The following is an 18808-nucleotide window of genomic DNA, read 5'->3' on the forward strand; positions in this document are numbered from 1 at the left end:
CCCAAAATGTACACAACTTTTAAAAAAAACATCACATAATGTAAACAAATTGTCACAGAATAAAAAAATCTGACTAACTCAATTTGACAAAAATGTCAAATAGAATCTTATAATTTCAAGGCGATGATTTGTTATATTTTATTAAACAAGTCATTTCGGTTTTAAATCTTTACAAGCACCCCTGGTTGTTCCTTACCTGCTGTTAATGCAGTCACACGGTTATATCTATGTTAGTTCTTTCAGAACCACAAACAATGAACTGCATGACTTCAACTATTCCTCGAATATGACTGGAGTGTTAGAACTTGAGGGTCAGTTACAACCCTCTGACCACCCTAGCCAGACAAAACCAGTCTGAACCAGGTGAGAGTGGCTTGGCAGGGAGAAAGCAGGACAGGACAGCTTATGCTGAAATACTTCTGCAGGGATTACCACACAGCTAAGGGGCTGTATGTGTGTGAGAACCAGTGATTGGTAAGACACAAGAGAGGTGTTGGGTAATTTAATTAGAATGGAAAACTGTGGTGGAGGGTTGATGTGCAGTGCCAAACAGGTGTGCAATATTACCTGACACCTACAGAGGGCTGATGTTATAAAGTTGATGCACAATGTTTGTACATTGCAAACTGAAGTTGCACAAACACATTTAGAATTGCTAACAACATGTGCTCTATGATAGGTATCAAGACATCTTGGTAATGACTGAATGCCGAAATGAAAATGTGACATCCTCAGAAACAGATCAATTGCACAGGAAACGCATATGGTATTATTTGAAAGCTTAGAAATAAAAATTTCTACAGAACTCCACTGATTCAATATTTTCTAGGTCTTTTAATATCAGTTTGTATTATCTAGCTAAGCGTTTCTCATCTGGTTTTATACTTGGAGCCAAATAGTGTTCCAATGCAGAATCAAAACTATTTTCTAACACATAAAAACGAACAAATGTTCTTTCAAATGAAGCAGTGAAATGTATTAATATTATTATGAACTGTATAGGCCCTATGACATGCAACATTATTTGCATGACATTCCTGAAGAGAATGTCTCGAGTTTGGTTGTATTATGCTCTCGGCCCACAGAAATTGTCATTGTCTACAACTATATTTAACAGCCTGTGTCAGTTTCTTAGGATCATGATTTGAGGATGAGGGCATGCCTCTCTTTTTAAAAAAAATATATATTCTACTAAACTACACACAAGTACATCAATGGTTAGAAGTATTTTTTATTTATTTTTTGCTTATTGCAATTAAGATATTTGTTTTCTCTCATAATATAACCTTTTAACTAACTATTTTAACAAATCATAGGAGATTCATTTAGGGAACCTGGCAATTTCTTGATGTAAAAAATGTTGGCCTCACAGAAACCCTGGGTACTTCATCTTAAGCAGTAAAACAGCAGGAATCATGACTAATCTCATGACTTCAGAAGCCTTCCCCCTGGATCTGACTGAAAATTAAAGAAAACAACCTTTAGAATGACAAAATCCTTAAAGATTCAAAAGTCCAATCACTTGCACACACAATTTAAAAAAAAAACAAGCATACAAGATTTTTCTTTTTGTACAAGCATTTAATCATGTTGAGTTATTGTTCAACAGTACCTTGTTTTGATGCATCAACATGTCGGTTCATATTTAGGTGTTATTTGACACTGGCATTAAGCAAAATTCCCCATCTGAATAAGCATTCAGGGCACTCACTTTACAGCGAAGGCTCTGAGAGAGGTTGAGCTGCTGATCAGAAACCAGTATTGACTTTGTTTTTGTAGCGGGTCATGTTTGGATTCTAGCAGGGAGAGACTGGTCCCCGACCAGCAGTCGTGGGAAACCTCTATGGCTGTTCAGAAACACACAAACACCCGCACACACAAACACTATAATCCCACTATAATACACACACAGAGAGGCAACAAGTGCTGTTTCAGTACATTTCAGTCTGTCTTCTTTACCATCTACATGCTGCCAACGAGAGACACGCACATGTTTTACAAACAAAAACGGCCTAAAACAAACAAACAGACACTAAAACAAAAGAAAAAACAAAACATTTTACTGCCGCCCCACGGCAAATGTGCTGGGATTCAGTTCTTTTTCAACCTTTGTGATGACAGTCATTTGAGAGGAAGGATTTATCCAATCGAGCATTCAGTGGTTTAATAAATGTAAAATTTTAATTCGATATAACAGTCAATCTGTTAAAACAATTAAGATTAAATAGGGGCATGAAGAGACTTTCCACAAACAAAATGCAGACATAAGAAGCTGACAACCCTCTCGTACAATCTTCTAAACCTTGTTTCCTGAGCCAGCTTGATCACTTGACACACACATAGAAAAAAAAGAAAAAAGAATAATGAAATTTAACGGTATGGGGCTGGTTATGGATCTGTCAGTCGGCCAAGCATCTACACATTCTCCCTTTTCACATTCCCAGTCCTTTGGTTCCCCAGTTCAACTGTCCTCTAATTCCATATCCTCTCCAAAACCCTTCCAACCTTTGCCCAGTGGAGGATCACTGAGTTGTTATCATTATAGTAGTAGTATAGCCTAGCTTGGAGCAGCCTAGCTTAAGGTAGCGCACGGTGCATGCATTAAGGCTGAGGGGGGGGATTCTGTGATGTCACAGAGTGGGAGGAGCCGGAATGAACCATCGGCTGTGCGGGAGGTGGAGGAGGAGGAGGGTGCTGTGCTCCAGAGTGTGTGTTCGGGGAGGGAGGTGGCGTCGGACGCTTGAACTTATCTGGGCTGGTGCTTCTCCTTGGGGATGGCCTCTGTATGTGAGAAATAAAAGACAAGCTCATCACGTGATACTGGTCAAAAGTACAGGGTCATTAATGTATTTCTTTTAAAATTAATGCGTTTATTCAGCAAAGACATATGTCACAAAAAAATCTATATTTTAGAAGGAAAAAAAAAATCTATTCTATAGCATTTCTAAGGATACTGATTTTGAACGGAGAACATAAACAACTTTTGTGTAATATAAGCAACACATTACTGGCTGATTGATAACGCAGTCAAGCCAAAGGCTAATTATATAAATGACTGCTGTGTCCGACATTGTAGGGAGCGATGCATAAAACGCATTACCATTCTGATACATCGACTTGTAAACGACTCTGTATAATGTGCACTTCTGAATCAGTTTCGAGTTCAAACATAAATGGCTGAATCAAACCAATATTTCCAACATCAACAACCTCAAGAACTCTGACTTGTACAACCTCTCAGCTGCAGACTCATTTTGGCGTTGATAGTGTTGCAATAGAAATGAACAATTTGGAGTCCGAGGATGTGAACAGCTCCGAGTAGAATGTCATGGGTTCTATTGGGTTCTTGTAATCTTGTACATGGGTTCATGGGCAATCTTGTAATTACGGCATAGCCTGAACGCAGCATAAACTTCTTGTTTTGGTTCAGGAGGAACTGTAAAAGCTGCTGTTTGTTTGCGGTGCTCGGTGACTGTCAACAACTCTATATGGCCTTATGGAACACACTGGCGACGTGTGATGTCTGCGCGAGCAGGGTTGCATGGAGGTATGCAAACATACGCTGTCAGGCAGGTAGGACATCCAATCATTGAATTTGGAAATATTGGAATAATATTCCACAGAAGATATTTATACATGTTTTACTATTTAGACCACTTCTATTATTGAATGCTATCAGGTTTTGAAGAAAGTTTCAACCAGTATAACAAAAAGTGTTTATGAAAAAGCATTGCCTACCCTACCTTTAAAGGATAAAATTGTTGACTGCAGGGGGACTTTAAAATACATTCAAATAGAATACACACTTTAAATTTAAATAATATTTCACAATATTAGAGTTTTTGCTGTTTTATCAATCAAACAAATGCAGCCTTGGTAAACATAAAAGACTTCTTTCAAAAACTTACCACACACTTTTGAATGGGAGTGTAACTCATAAGTTACTCAAACACATTTCAACAGTTTCTGACAATTGTGGTCATGCTTTTGCTAAAATCAACACTAAAACTCTTACACATAGAATGTGCATTGGTATCATCATCTCTAGTTTATTTGACACATGAGTGTTTACATGTGAAAACAGTGTGTGAAAGTGCAAATGTGACCCCTTTGAGTTAGTTGGAAGAGTCTGGCTCTGCTGTCACTCCTTGGTTTATCAAAACAAGCTGACTTTTTTTATGGCACCGTGGGACATGAAAGTGAGCCAACCGCTCTTTGCTAAAACAAACAGATCAGTGTTGCTATAGCCAACAGCTCCCCAACAGGAAAATATAATCCACGATGCTCAAATGGGTATTGGGAAAGCAAAAAGAAGCAAAAATAATGCTAATCCAAACATGTCACTAAATATTATTCTTCGAAAGCCTGAGGTGATCATCCATGTAGTTAAGAAGATCAAATTCTTCATTACGTTACCAGTTCAGCTCTCATACCAGACCATATCTGTTGAAAAGTACAAGGAATGTTGGATCAAGTGAATGGATTTACTGAAAGATTGCTAATACTACTGCAACAAAAAGAAAACACAAGCATATCTTCGATTTTTTGATTTGTCTTGATAACCTACCTCAGAATTTTTCCTAGAATATTTAAATTGCTTAGAAAGGAGTCTTGTTAAAAGGACGAGCACTCGGATGAAATCTTATTAAAGTTCTTGCTTCTTAAAGTAGAGTTTTTTTTGGTTATTTAGATTGCCAGGTTAAAGCTTGCAATGAGCCATCCCATTAAGGGATGGTGATGTTATATAATGTGCTTACCTAGCCAGTCACTTCATCAAAAGTCTTTGCTGGTACATAGAGGGGTCATTTTTGTGTAACAGACATAAACATGATGACTAATTGCTGCTGCAACCAGGCTAATCTTACATTGTTGGCCTCCACTCAACTGGACAATATCCAAAGGGTGTTGCGGAACATACAAAAGCTGAAATTGAGACCGGTTAAAATGGTTACTTCACTGCTGTACATTTATAGATAACTTATTTATCTGCTAGCTAACATTAACCAGATAAAGTGACACATTAAATCTACGTTGCACCTGTCATTTATCTCAAATGGTACTAAACAGCTTGAAAAGGCAATACACTTCCGTTCAAAAATCTGGGGTCAGCAAGTTTTGTTTTTTTCATCAAAAGTGAGAGTAAAGACATTTTTACAAAAAATTTATAAAAGATTTCAATTTAAAATAAATGCTTATCTTTTGAACATTCTCTTCATCAAAGAATCCTGAAAAATCAGGTTCCACAAAAATATTAAGCAGCACAACTGTTTTACAACATTGATAATAATAAGAAATGTTTACATGCCGTAAGCAGCCCTTTCATTTGGAAATCAAAAGCTGAAGTGTGACCTCAATTATTCTGCTGCCATGAATGACAGAAATGTCTAGGTCTCAACTCAGCTGGAATATAGAAAAAAAATCTTCAAAGTAATTTTTAAACCACTTTGTCTGACTTTACTAAACATTACTGCCATTTCACCTTTTTTTTTAATCACCCAACACTCAGTGTGAGGAATAAAGCTGTTCTTTTACACTAGATAGTCAATATTTAATCTCAGCAAATCCAGACGCAAGAGCAAAGAATAAAATGTGTCAATTCATCAACATACTCTTTTTTTTATGAACTTATAAAAATTTATCCTTGGGCAAAGTGAAATCAAATGGTGAAAAAAAAGAATGGATGTGTGTAACATCAAAAAACATTTTTTTACAATTTAAATGAACAAATGTAGTCCATCATCACTAGTGATACTGTAGGTACCTGTATGTACAAAAACACTGTGGATGTTTTTGTTCAGCAAGTTTATCATCTTATCAGGGTTTCTGCATTATAATACAATTGAATACCTCTGTTACATAAAACAAGTGCCATGGCACCTTTGGTATTGTGATTGATAAAAACCAAGGTTTTGTGTGGTGTACTAGATTCTCTATTGAAGGGACTCCCTGCTATCTCTCCATCTAAAAGGTCAGAACACACTGCAAAGGACACAGCAAGAGAGGAGATGCAAGAGAAAAAGAGAATGCTTCTTTTGTGCTTTATTTTATTTAGATGGCCGAGGATTTCCGGAACTGGTCTAAATTAATTTGAACATACAAAGGGAATGAGGAAGAGCATTCTGAGGTCGAGTGTTACCAGGTGATTCACAGATGAATCATCTAATGTCCTGTTAGCAATTCAACTGAATGGTGTTACGATAGATATTAACTGAAAACAGGCCATCCATGATACACACTACTTCCTGCATGAAAACATCTTGCTGCTCATCGACATGAGCCTGTGCAAAGAGTGAGTGTGTTTATATTATATATATATATATATATATATATATATATATATATATATATATATATATATGCTGATAGAGATGCTGGACATGAGCATATAGTGTACACGCACCTGTACAGCGTGTGAGGGTCCTGGGTGGATGTGTAGCCCGGGAGATGTGTAGTGGGGGAGTGGTGCTCGGCTCAGCGTGGCTGGAGGGGTGAAACCAACTGTGTGACTAGCGTAAGACAAACCTGGAATGAAAAAACAGCATCTGCCAATCAGTTTTAGTGAGGTCCTTTATACAGTCGTTTTCTTGTCAGATCTATGTAATGTGCCAATATATCCAAAACACTATGAAACCTGGCCCACAATACTGACAGTATGCAGAACAAATGTAAATAGCTCTTGCAGATCACTCCTCTGGGATCATGGGAAAATGTATAAATAACTGGACTCCTTTTTCAACGAAACCTATTGAAAAGACGACTACAAACCAGTCTTTCTCAGCAATAGAACATTTTCACGCCTTCAAATGTGCACTGTTATACTTTTTATCATGCATATGCAAATTCTATCATCTAATAAACTAAAGCAAACATGTTTTTTTTTTCACATGATGCAACCCATTAATGCGCACACTGTGCCTAAATGCTGACTTTTTTTTCCTTATTTAAACACTCCTTATTGACATGAATCCTTGGTCATTTGAACAACATACACTTTTGATTTACATAACTTGAAATATTTTTTCATTGCGTACTTTTTTTAAATCTTATTAAAGATTGTTGTAGTTTATTATCAAGTTAATCTATTTTGTGTTTATCAATACCTGCAATATATGCAAAGCAAATGTACCACCCATAAACATCTACTGCAGCATCGGTCTGAAAGAATCTTGTGTGAAGTCCTCAAAGGTCATTCATCTGTTTGATGTCACAATTGGAATGAAAGCAAGTCTTTGACCTATTATACCTTCACATCACACCACAGTACAACTTGTATAATAATTAACACTCCATAAAAAACATGTTTGTCTAATCAATTATAATCTTCTGAACTGACCAAAAGGCTGAGTGACAAAAGCCTTGAGTGTTAAAATGTGGATCAAAGACAAAGCACATACAATCTGTCAATCATAAACACTTGCTAAAAAGTCTGTACCAGTTTTTAAAGAAGTTTCTTGTGCTCACCAAGGCAGCAATAATTTATCAGAAATACAAGTATAACTAGTAAATAAATATATAAAGTAACTAACACTAATATTGTGCAGTATTATTACAATTTAAGATAATGGGTTTCTATTTTAATTGTTTAAAATGTAATTTACTCCATTTTAAAATGTAATTTACTCCAATTTACTAAAATGCAATTTACTCTACAGTGTAATTGTAGATTTATTTTTTTAGTCACATTATGATTGTCTTTACTGTCACTTTTGATTCATTTAATGCGTAATTTCTGGGGGAAAAAAATTGTATTGACACCAAACTTTTGAACAGTAGGCTACTGTATATTTTGCTATAAAAGAGTGGTACATTTCCATAGCTAACTGTGTGGACACACACCAGGGGAGATGGGGCGGCTGGAGGAAGGAGAGGGGGTGTAGGGGATTGGGCTGGACACCGTACGAGCTCTCAGTCCCTGAGCAGACATCTCATTAAAATATCTAGAGAGAGAGAGAGAGAGAGAGAGAGAGAGAGATTCAATATAACTAACATGCAATATCCAAGGTTTAAACGTAGCCAGGGCTAGGTTTCCCAGAAGCATCATACGCCTAAATACAAATAGATCATAGAACTATTGCAACCAATGGTCTCTAAGATCAACTTAGCTCACAATGCTTTTGGGAAAAGCAGCCCTACGTTCTACGTTAAGAAAGACATGTCCGGTTATTAACAGTTTTATCATATTCAGACCGTCCAAAACATTATATATAGATAAGGTTATGATTCCAGTCATCTTTTCTGTATGTGTTTAATGCACCTCTCATCATCCATCTCAAGGCTGCTCTCGCTTTCTGACAGTTGTCTACACAACGCCTCTCTTCTCTCCATTTCTCTCTGGAGTTTCCTCTGAAGACGGGTGTTCTCTTCCCTCATCTGCCTTTCCTCCTCAATGTACTGAGCCCGCTTCTCTGTGTCTGGAGGAAGTGATGATGGAAAACAAACAAATGTTACTAAGATATACAAACTGTAATAAACTGAAGATGAAGAAGATGCTCCTTGAATCATTTTCAAAACACATGAATACACAATCATAATTTTAAATTTTCAAATACTAAGAAAAATACTATGTCATGCTAACTATTCAATTAAAGTTTGTCTCTTTTTATTCATTATAAATTATAATATCGGCATACATTTATATTACAGCTAGTTTTATAATTTATATATACAAATATTAATATAGAAAAATGGATTAACATGTTCACTGTTTGAAGTCCACTATATAGTCTTAGTAAATTAAAAGTTAATATATTTAAATAATTAAAATAGTTTTAAAACACACACACAGTATATACACACACAAATACCTTGATCTTTTACTTGCTACGTTTTAATAGCTTTTTATATCTACCTTATTGCTGACTCAATGCTATGCTGTGTTAATACCTGCTTAAAGCTTTAATGGTGCGATACCATGAGCTAGAAGTAAGCTATAGTTGTCATACAATGCAGATGTCTCCCTCTAGTGGCCATAACACAATTCAAGCTAAGAATAAAACAACTGTGTGCAACTCACTGCACTGTGCCACAAGCCAAGGCTGCATCCCAATTAGTACTACAAAAGTAAAACCATGTAATTCACTGGTCAGTATACAAAAGTACACCATAGTGTTGTCACGATACTGGAATTCCTAACTTCGATAAGGAAAAAAGACAAGAAAACAATCAGTAATAAAATATGAACAAATAAACAAACTGCAAACAATAGAACAAATAAATAGATTAAAATAAAGAGACAAATGAAAAACATTTAGCAGGTGGGTCTAACAGTTGGCTAGTTTTCAGGCAAGAACTTACAGAAATTAAATAAAGTAATAAAATGTTTAAAAAAATAACACTGATAGACTTCATTGTAAAAGTTAAATTCAGATTAATGCTTATCATTAAAGGAACAAGAGCAGCAAGGGATTTTCTCTGTCTTTTTTTAGGGGCTGGGTATCATTCAAAAAAATGTAGATACCTTGATTTTGACTCGGTTCCTGAACGATACTTTTATTCTATACCAATTTTATGAAATCCATTTTAACAAGATTTCATTACCTCAAAAAAAACTTTGGTTTTATATTGTCAGTTTTTTTTACTTTTTTTTACAGACTCAGAGACTCGTTTAGTAGTCTTTAAGTCTGTAAAAAAGCACCAATGCCAAAATTGTGCTTCATCAGATTTGTTGTGTTGCCAGTCTTGACAGCAATCATCTTGTCGCAAATATTGCATCGTGGCCTGTTGAAACGTAGCCACACTTTTGATTTTTGATTTTTTTTTTTTCATCTATGGGGGTTGGGACACTTATACACTACAGTCTCACGTGTGAGCCACGTCTCTGTGGGCAACCTCTTAAACTAGTGTTTTTCCTTGATGCCTCACCACAGCCAATCAAACCGCATGCGTCACTGACCTTGACGAGATTAACCCCTTAGGTATCGAAATTTGGTACCGAACGACAAGCAATGTTTCAATACTCGATAGTATTGAGGCAATTTGGTCAGTACCTAAAAAGTATCGAACTCGATACCCAGCCCTAATTGATTAACATGACAGACAGCAGCAGGTTTATTAGGCTGCTGTCACTTTAAGAGTGTATGCACGGATCCAATATACGGTTACACAACATGTGCTATCTCTTTCAGCTATTTGCGTCCCAAAACTGACTGTTTACCTGAATACTAGCCAAGACGGGCATTTTGATAATGTTGTGTGTATTTGACTGTTTAAGCCCAATATGCCAAGAAAAACAACTCAATTTGGTACTCACAAGCTGTTTGAGAGGCAGCTTTTTGTGTGCGCCACTTACATATAGATCAGTGGTGTGCATTCTTTTGATGTGAATGCAAAACCTGCAGGAATTAGTAAAATTATGAGTAATACTCATTCAACCAGAGCAGATAAGACGAGTGAGTGACAGAAGTTGAGTGTGTCAAACTGTAATTTCACCATCGGAGAGAAGCGAGAACGAAACAGCACAGCTAGTATCTGTGTATTAATACTGCAGAAAAGAAGTATTGGAACCATTTCAGATACTTCCGTATCAATACATATCGAAATATCAATATTTTTGACTAAACCAGTACATCACAACATAAAATTGCACTTTAAAACCTCACTGTCATACTGTTAATATTTGCATCTGTTTGTATTTACATGCAAACATTAGCTCAACAATCTGGCAATACATTTATATCCAAAAACCATGCAAAGACACATACTTCAAAAACCCACTGGAAATAGTATACCATCTGGGTATCTTTTAGTTTACTATTTTCAATGTACTATATTGGGACATACTTAACCTAATCTGGAATTCTGTTTAGTATGAATACCATGAGCTAATGTATCCAAATTTGCAGTGCAATTTGTTTTCCTCTGGTTGAGTATAATGGCAGAAAGACTTTAAGTGCAGGAGTGCATAATGAGACAAGGACTCACGCTGTAGTTCTGTAGTGCGGAGGCTGCGCTTCAGCCTCTCCACTTCACTCTTCAGGAAGCGGATGTGCCGCATCATGTTCTCGGGAGAGTCAATCTCCATAGAAACTTCACGTGGAGAGGGAGGGGCTGACACTGGTTGGTCAAGCTTCTCCTGCAGAATCCTACCAATCAGAATGAAGAGGTAAAATTGTGAAATGAAGTGTGCTTAGACACATACAAAGTTTTTTTTACTGATGTTTTTTAAAAAAAAGACCACATTACCTTTTCTCTGCCTCAAGTTTGTCCATGCGCTTCCAAAGCCGGTTGACCAGTGCCTCCTGCTCCTGTTCCAGAGTGTTTTCCAGATCAATCTTCTCACGCCGGAGCTGCACACATTACATGGAATTAATAAAACAATATGGCATTTTAACAATACAATGCATGGTCTTAAGGAAAAATGTTAGGCCACAATAATAATCGTGGGACTTTCCGAAAGTACAAATGATGTGTTTGCTCTAGAATAACCTGTTCTAATCCGAAAAGATTGCTGAATGCGTGTTCCAGAGCCAGGCACTGACAGATGCCTAAGCTAACAAAAAAAAACGAGGTTATTGGAAGCACCTGTTCTGTTTTGATAGCGCAACTGGTTTAGACCACTTGATCTGAAAAATTGTCTGCGCAATAGATAGTGGCCAGTCAAGAGTGAGTGGTTTAGAGACGATCTTGTTCTACAGCAAGTTGTTTGAAGGTGGTACCTGCTCTAGAGTGAGCTGTTTGGTGATGGTGTCGTTCTCCAGTTTTTTGATCTTCTTCATCAGTTTATTGACCTGGAACTCCTGCTCCTGCTCCAAATGCTGCTCCAACTCTGCTTTTTCATGCTGAAGCTGAAAACAAAAAAGCGTATAAGAGAAAAAAAGTTTAAATTTTTTTTAAAAAAAGATGCAACACAATCCTGAATCTAAACATGATGGGCAAAGCCTGAGATGCAAAGCAGTAATGTTATGTTGTCACATTTTACCCTGATGTCCTTACCATGATAACTCATTGTTCATGGTAACTATTTTGAACGCTCGTGCATAGTTACTAGTGTTGCAAATATACTAGGGCTGTCCCCGACTAAAGATTTTCCAATTCGACAGTTCATTTAAGTTTAGTTCATTTCAAGTCGTTCATTTAAGCCATTAGTCGATCAGTTGGGGGAGAAATACTCAACCATAATAATGATTATTTAAGATATAAATGCGCTATCACATAAAACTTGCTGCAAACATTGCATGAATTTGTCTGAGATCAGAATGCAAACAAAAAATAACCTATAAATAACAGCTTTAAAATATTCAAAAATATTTTTAAAAGGTAGGACTTAAATATAAATTATAAATAAACATAAATATACAGCAAACTGAAACCCTTAAAAGAGAAATATCAGTGCAAACATAATCAGGTCAATGAACAAGTAGCCTTAACATCAAATGAAAACTCGGAAGTCTGAACAAAAACAAAATAAATACATTATATAAAACCGAATAAATAAATAAAAATGCATACCAGCAAACTGAAACAACAATATGGCCAATCTCTGATCTCCATCGTCTTCATATTATGAGAAAATAATACGAGTTACTTTCTAATGTCCACATTGTCGGGGGGAAGTGAGCTTGCTTACAATGAAGCCGCAACACAGGCCTTTGAGAAGATGTGCTCCGATGGCGTGAATGTTAAGTTAAACATGTCGTGGACTAAGAGGGGTACTAATTTAGCTTCCACACGAACACTTGGCTATTCACCTAATATTTATCGAGCAGCCATGTAAAGAGGCTTACTTTAGACTACTTATGTTTTAAATCAATCATGTTTGAGGTTGCACGTAACCTTTGTTTTTTTTGTTTCCGACATTTTACCGCATGGACCAGCCATGTTAGCGATCTGTCACTGCATGACTTTGCCAATTCCAGTGGATTTTTTTTCTGTTAGTACTAATCCACTGATTAAAATGTAGTCGACCAAGCCTCCTCTTGTCGACTAACGTTTAGTCGACTGTTAGGAGGCAGCCCTAGAATATACCAACACATTTTAAGCAGAAGAATCTGCAACAGTGTTCCAAATTCAATACACCACAGAAAAAACCCATTAAAAACAAACACAATCAATGAGCATAAGATATAATGACTACACAGCACTGGATTCTAACGGCTGGTCCAAAACTCTTCCATACTGGGCCAACCTTTCATTGTTGAGCCATGTCTGCATATATTATATTTATATCACAAGTACCATTCAAAATGTAAGGTCAGTAAGATTTGTTTTTGAAAGAAATTTCATTTATTCAGCAAGAAATGCATTAAATTGATCAAACAGTAATGAGTAAGACATTTATAATGTTACAAAAGATTTCTATTTCAAATAATTGCTGTTCTTTTGAATTTTCTATTCTTTCTCTTGTAACAGTATTGTGATTTCCAACAAAATATTAAGCAGCACAACATTGGTTTCAAACATTAGTAAGAAATGTTTCTTAAACACCAAAACAGCATATTTCAATTAATCTGGAGGTTCATGTCACACTGAAAAATCACACTTTAAAATACATATAAAAAAGGAAAACAGCTATTTAAATGATTAGTGTTTTTGTTTTATTTTTTTATTTAAAAACAATCAGCCTTGGTGAGCATAAGAGACTTTCAAAAACATTACACAATCTTACCTCCTTTTGAACAGTAGTGTAAATATTAATGAGTCACACCAACTGTACACGCACACTAGTTCCATAATGTCTCTCTTTACTCCTCCACACAATACAACACACGCACCATAAACAATGTCATCTGGTCTCAGCTAAGAAGAGCCAGATTCAGTCTGACTAATGGCCACAACACCAAAACAATCTCTCACACGATTTAATCAGCTATTGTTCAGCAGCTTATTTTGGTTGCCGCTGAACAATAACTTTGTAATTAGGTGTCTCACTGTATATCAATGTGAAAGTTACCTTTAGGGATGTTTCTAAGGGCAAGCGATCAAATTTCCCACCCCTGACCTCAAACGCCACTGATGGGCTCTTTCCTTCTAAAGTTTCTTACCTGCATGAGCTTCCGGGACAAGTCATTGGTAAGGAACTCCTCTTCTTTTTCATAGTTGACAGCGAGCGTCTCCTTCTCTTTCTGCAGAGCCTGAATCTTCTTAAATAAAGTGTTGGAGATGAACTCCTCCTCTTGTTCTGCCCGAGCTTGCTGCAGAATAATAAACAAAACACTCATGCATTTGAAAAAGGCAATTATTCTTAAAGATTTCTCTTGGAAAAATAATTGACATTATATTTCCACATTACTTCTGTAACCAAGTAATTAATATTTGATCTTGAAACATGATTTCAAAACTATTACTTACCATTTTAGATCACAAATACTGATTACAAAGAAAATAGGTATTCAGACAATAATTATTATTAATATTGACAAGGAGACATTTAATACATACTCTGCACAATACATCCGGAAGAATTTTTTAGAAATGCATTCCACACAGTAAATAATTGCACAACCAACAAGAAACACATTCCACTATAAATTTCCACCATTACAGATGGCCATAAATGCAAACGCACTGGATATAAGTGTCAGTGTTTCTATAGTGACACTTGAGTTTTGGCTCATTGTCTAAAATGCAGATGGTCTGATTCACATTCAGGATGTTGACGCATTAGAGCCAAATATTCAGAGTGCCAACTTCCCACCCTGACACAGGCCTCAAATAAGAAGTCCTGATGACAACCTCATTCGATCAACACAAAGTATCAAACGTGCAAAAACACGTTCTGCATTAGAAGCATGATGATCATTAAGCTTGTGGTAAATCAGTAAACGCCTTATGTGGTAAGTATACACACACCTGCGGAGTAGCGTTACTACTAACCATGTAAAACAACGTTAAGACGAAAAACATACATAAAGACAGATACATTGTAGGCTATACCAGTCCATGTTGAAATCTAAACTATTTTTAAGAAGCTGGCCTGTGATGTACCTTTTCACTGAAACTATTAACGTGCCATCAGGTTTTTGTTGGATATTTTCACAGTTAGCTAGAAGGCTAGTAGGTTTAGCCACCTTAAACTCTTCTATTTTCCCATAAACAAGTTAACTTAGCACCCCAATGTGGGGTATAATGTGCCTCAGACGTCTTTGCATGCAGTGATGGTGTTGTCAGGTGTGCCGCGGAGATTAAAGTGATAAAACACAGGCTGACTCACGATGGTGACGCTAGCTTTGCGCAGGTCGCGGTTCTCCTCCTGCAGCGCTTTGCACTTCAACTTGAACGTTTCGAGCTCGATCTTCAGTACTTTGTTCTCCTGCTGCAGTGACGCGAGTCGGTTCGTCAGCTCCTCCAGTCGGGACTGCGATATCACGACGCCCTGTGCTTTGGTGGCGGTGTTCATTGTGGTCGTAGTGGTGTTGGAGACGGCCGCCGAAGTGCAGGAGGACTGCGGGGTGGCGGAGCTGCTGCTGCTGCCCGCGCCGTCTGTGTCGCTCTCGCTCGCGCTGTCCGCCATGGTGTCGAGCGCTCGTTACCTAGTGCTGGCGACGGATTTCAATGGAGAGGAAGTGTGTTTCAGGGGCCAGGGAGAAAGAGGGATGGAGCAAGTGTGGCAACCACACTGAAAAGGGAACGGTCCAAGAAATGACTGGGCGTGCTGAAAGTGCAGGCGAATAGGGAGGGTGGCGCCGTCATGTGGTGGAGAGGACAGTGTATTTTTTGTTGTTGTTGTTTTTTTTCATCCCAGTGACTCATTTTAATTTTTTTAATCCATTCTGCTAAAGGATTTGTTCAAATTCGATTGTTCAGCGGCCCTTACATTGGGTTACATCATTACGCAATATGGCAATAAGCAGTTTTCTTGTGTGTCGAGAGTGAATCTTTGAATCATTCACTCAACCGAACCGTTTCGTTAAACACTGGCTCCTTTATGACCAAAACAAGTCCCCCCTCCCCCCTTTAAAAATATGCATGTGCACACTAGCCTCCAGAACGATTATTTTATCATCTTCTTCATTAATGACAACACAATTCTCATTGTTTTCCTCCATTTTCTTAACTGATGGGCATGACTTATTTAAAATGCACAAATCACACCACATAGCCTTAATACATTGGTCTTTAATTATTTAAAAGATTTGCATGTTCAGTTACAGCTAAATGTTCACATTGTATTTTTACGATGCTCTCACTGTATGCAATTAAATTTTTTTATATTCTGATGCTTTTTGTTTTGTTTTATATAGCCCACATCTGTATTTGTTAATTTGTGAAAGTGTGTTCCCCCTGTATGGTGTAAAGTTTATGTAAAAATCTGTTATAGTGGCCCAGAAAATTATGCTGACACTTAAAAATAATTGCTGTATATAGCAAAATATTAAACCGAACCTAGAAGCACACTTGTAATGCAAACATTTCACACAATTTTAACTATAAAAAAGTATATATATATATATATATATATATATATATATATATATATATATATATATATATATATATTAGAGGTGGGCATAGATTAATTTTTTTAATCTAGATTAATCTCACTGTAATCTTGGAATTAATCTAGATTAATCTAGATTAAAATAGCTCATTTGAATTCTGCCGAAGGCATTCAGAATATGTGTGCTACCCAAATAATAACTAAAAGTAAGTCTTTGAGAATAGTTTGCCTCGCGTAGGAACTATTACTACTAATGTGAATTTGTGACAAAAATGCCATTCGACAATAGAGGAGCAAAAGTCGAATATCGTTCAAAGAAAATTATAAAATAAAATAAATAAATAAAACGCACAATTACAATGACAGAAAGGGAGGCCAATTTCATCTTTAGCGATTTGTCATCAAACAAACTGTTTATTAATTGAACAAGTAACATGTTTTCGTCGTTTTTTTTTAAACATAGTAGCTAATTTAGGCTAATTGGAAGAAGAAAAAAAACAATAAGCACGATGTAGCTAGAGTCCGTTTTTGCATCGCTAATGCTCGTTAGATCAAAAAATAATGTCATATGTTTTATGTGAACCTCCTCCTTTTTATGTGAAGCCTCCTCCTTTTTAAACAAATTAGTGTCAATCAATGTAAACTATTCGTGTGACTATGCCCCTGCGCAATACACACACATTACCGCGGGATGGCGGGTGTTCATTTCATAAACTGTACAATGGTAGCTTATTTATTTTGTAGCCTATAAATTAATGTATATGTCCAACGGATAATGTCATACTTTTTAGTAGTGCTATCGTGGCATAATCTGTTTGGTTGTAAAATGTATTACCTGAATGAAATGAAATCGAATGTATCGTCCTGTGGAATCATTCATTCACAGACAGGTCTAGTCTAGACAGGTCAGACAGATAAAGTCTTACGAAGGTGTTCAACTAATAAAGATCTTTATCGCTGGCAAAAAATATGATGCATTTGCAGATTTGCTTTCACTAGACTAAACTGTAGCTCTTGATGTTCTTAAATCTTCCTGTTACGACTCCGTGTCGAGTGTGATTGAACGCGCTTCAGACGATTCGGTGCGTGAGGAACTGAACAGAACTGATTCGCGAAACGATTTAGACAGATCTGCCAACAGAATCGAACCAAAAGAGTGATTCATTTGTAAATTGAACATCGCTCATGCCAATAAAATACAGCGCGCTTGGAATAAACTCATTTAACAACATGTAAAGTAACGAGAGGAACGATCGCCCAACGTAAAATGTAAAAGTATACACCTTGTGTCCCTGACAGGAAAATACCCTGCTGCGCAGTTTGCGCGAAAATATAACGATATTCGAAAAGGCTATTTTATCATGATCCCAACCCAACTTTGAGAATAGATTAACGGCGATATTTTTTTTATCGCCCGATAAGATTCTCACGTTAACGCAGCACGTTAACGCCGATAACGGCCCACCCCTAATATATATATATATATATATATATATATATATATATATATATATATATATATATATATATATATATATATATATATATATATAAATATACATATATATTTACAATATTCACTTTCTGGTTGTCAAACATATAGTCCAGTCATGTAACCAGTTAATGGGTTGAACTACACATGTGATCTAACTTTATTTGTTCGTAATGTAAATTCTACTTGTTTTGATATTTTGTTATCAAATGCAATAAATTGACATTCATTAATAAAGTGTTCAAATACACCAAGTCAAAGCTTGTTCTGTACTGTGGGGCCTGGTAACACTATTTTCTACCACACAGGAGAGAAAAAACAAACCAATAAACTTATTTGACTATGACTTACCATGTCAGTCTTCAATATACAAGTTCACCCTTAGGGATGTAATATTTCTATAGAGGGGAAAGGCGTAATCATTAACAGTGTTATTAGACAGGGAAAAAAGCATGTTTAGTTAAATTAGATTTTGTGACATAATGTTAGTGATACATCATGATTGTTTTGCTCTGCAAGCTGTTTTCATGGTTCTGATTTCAGTAATGATATATGGAGCAAAGTTTAAAGAGAAGTTGGCATCTGTTTGAGGTACAACATGAGAAATTCTAAATCTTGTTTCACACATTTCCAAGGACAGCGGCCTACTTCATTCTAGAAAGATTGTATGTAGCCCACAAAAAAGAAATCTAATCATAGTCATCAGGGCATATACTCTGTCAAAACTAAAGATATGAATCCAGTTATATTTAGTTACATAAAGAGTGTATCATATCTCTGCAGACATATTCAAATATGAGGATAAATAATCATAATGTTATGATTTATGTACATAGATACACATTACATGCATAATAATACATTCAACTATGATGTGGTGCACAAAATACATAGATTGAAAAAGATTGTCGAATAACTAAATAAAAAAAGAATGCAGTAGG

At 36.3% G+C, this 18808-nt stretch overlaps 1 protein-coding gene across 1 annotated transcript; it reads right to left on the minus strand.

Annotated features, from left to right (window-relative positions):
• Positions 1-1560: 1560 nt before the first annotated feature.
• On the minus strand, positions 1561-15632 carry ccdc6a (coiled-coil domain containing 6a). The gene is made up of 9 exons (XM_077239318.1): positions 15149-15632; positions 13980-14129; positions 11655-11783; positions 11182-11285; positions 10921-11081; positions 8255-8411; positions 7837-7937; positions 6401-6522; positions 1561-2781 (listed from the first exon to the last, which is right to left on the minus strand). The coding sequence occupies exons 1-9, from the start codon at positions 15446-15448 to the stop codon at positions 2602-2604; spliced, it is 1404 nt and encodes a 467-aa protein (XP_077095433.1). The 5' UTR covers positions 15449-15632; the 3' UTR covers positions 1561-2601.
• Between the last annotated feature and the right edge of the window lie 3176 nt (positions 15633-18808).

Source organism: Siphateles boraxobius, unplaced genomic scaffold, assembly GCF_051911475.1.
Source record: "Siphateles boraxobius isolate OS27281-9 unplaced genomic scaffold, OSU_SipBor_1 22, whole genome shotgun sequence".
Classification (NCBI taxonomy): Eukaryota; Metazoa; Chordata; class Actinopteri; order Cypriniformes; family Leuciscidae; genus Siphateles; species Siphateles boraxobius.

Excerpts from the sequence above, each read along its gene's own strand:
- ccdc6a (XM_077239318.1), bottom strand. The coding sequence starts at position 15,448 with ATGGCGGACAGCGCGAGCGAGAGCGACACAGACGGCGCGGGCAGCAGC. Across the intron at positions 11,082-11,181 it reads AAACTTGAGGCAGAGAAAAG|GATTCTGCAGGAGAAGCTTG; the intron begins GTAATGTGGTCT and ends TCTGATTGGTAG. Across the intron at positions 7,938-8,254 it reads CTTGAGATGGATGATGAGAG|ATATTTTAATGAGATGTCTG; the intron begins GTGCATTAAACA and ends CTCTCTCTCTAG.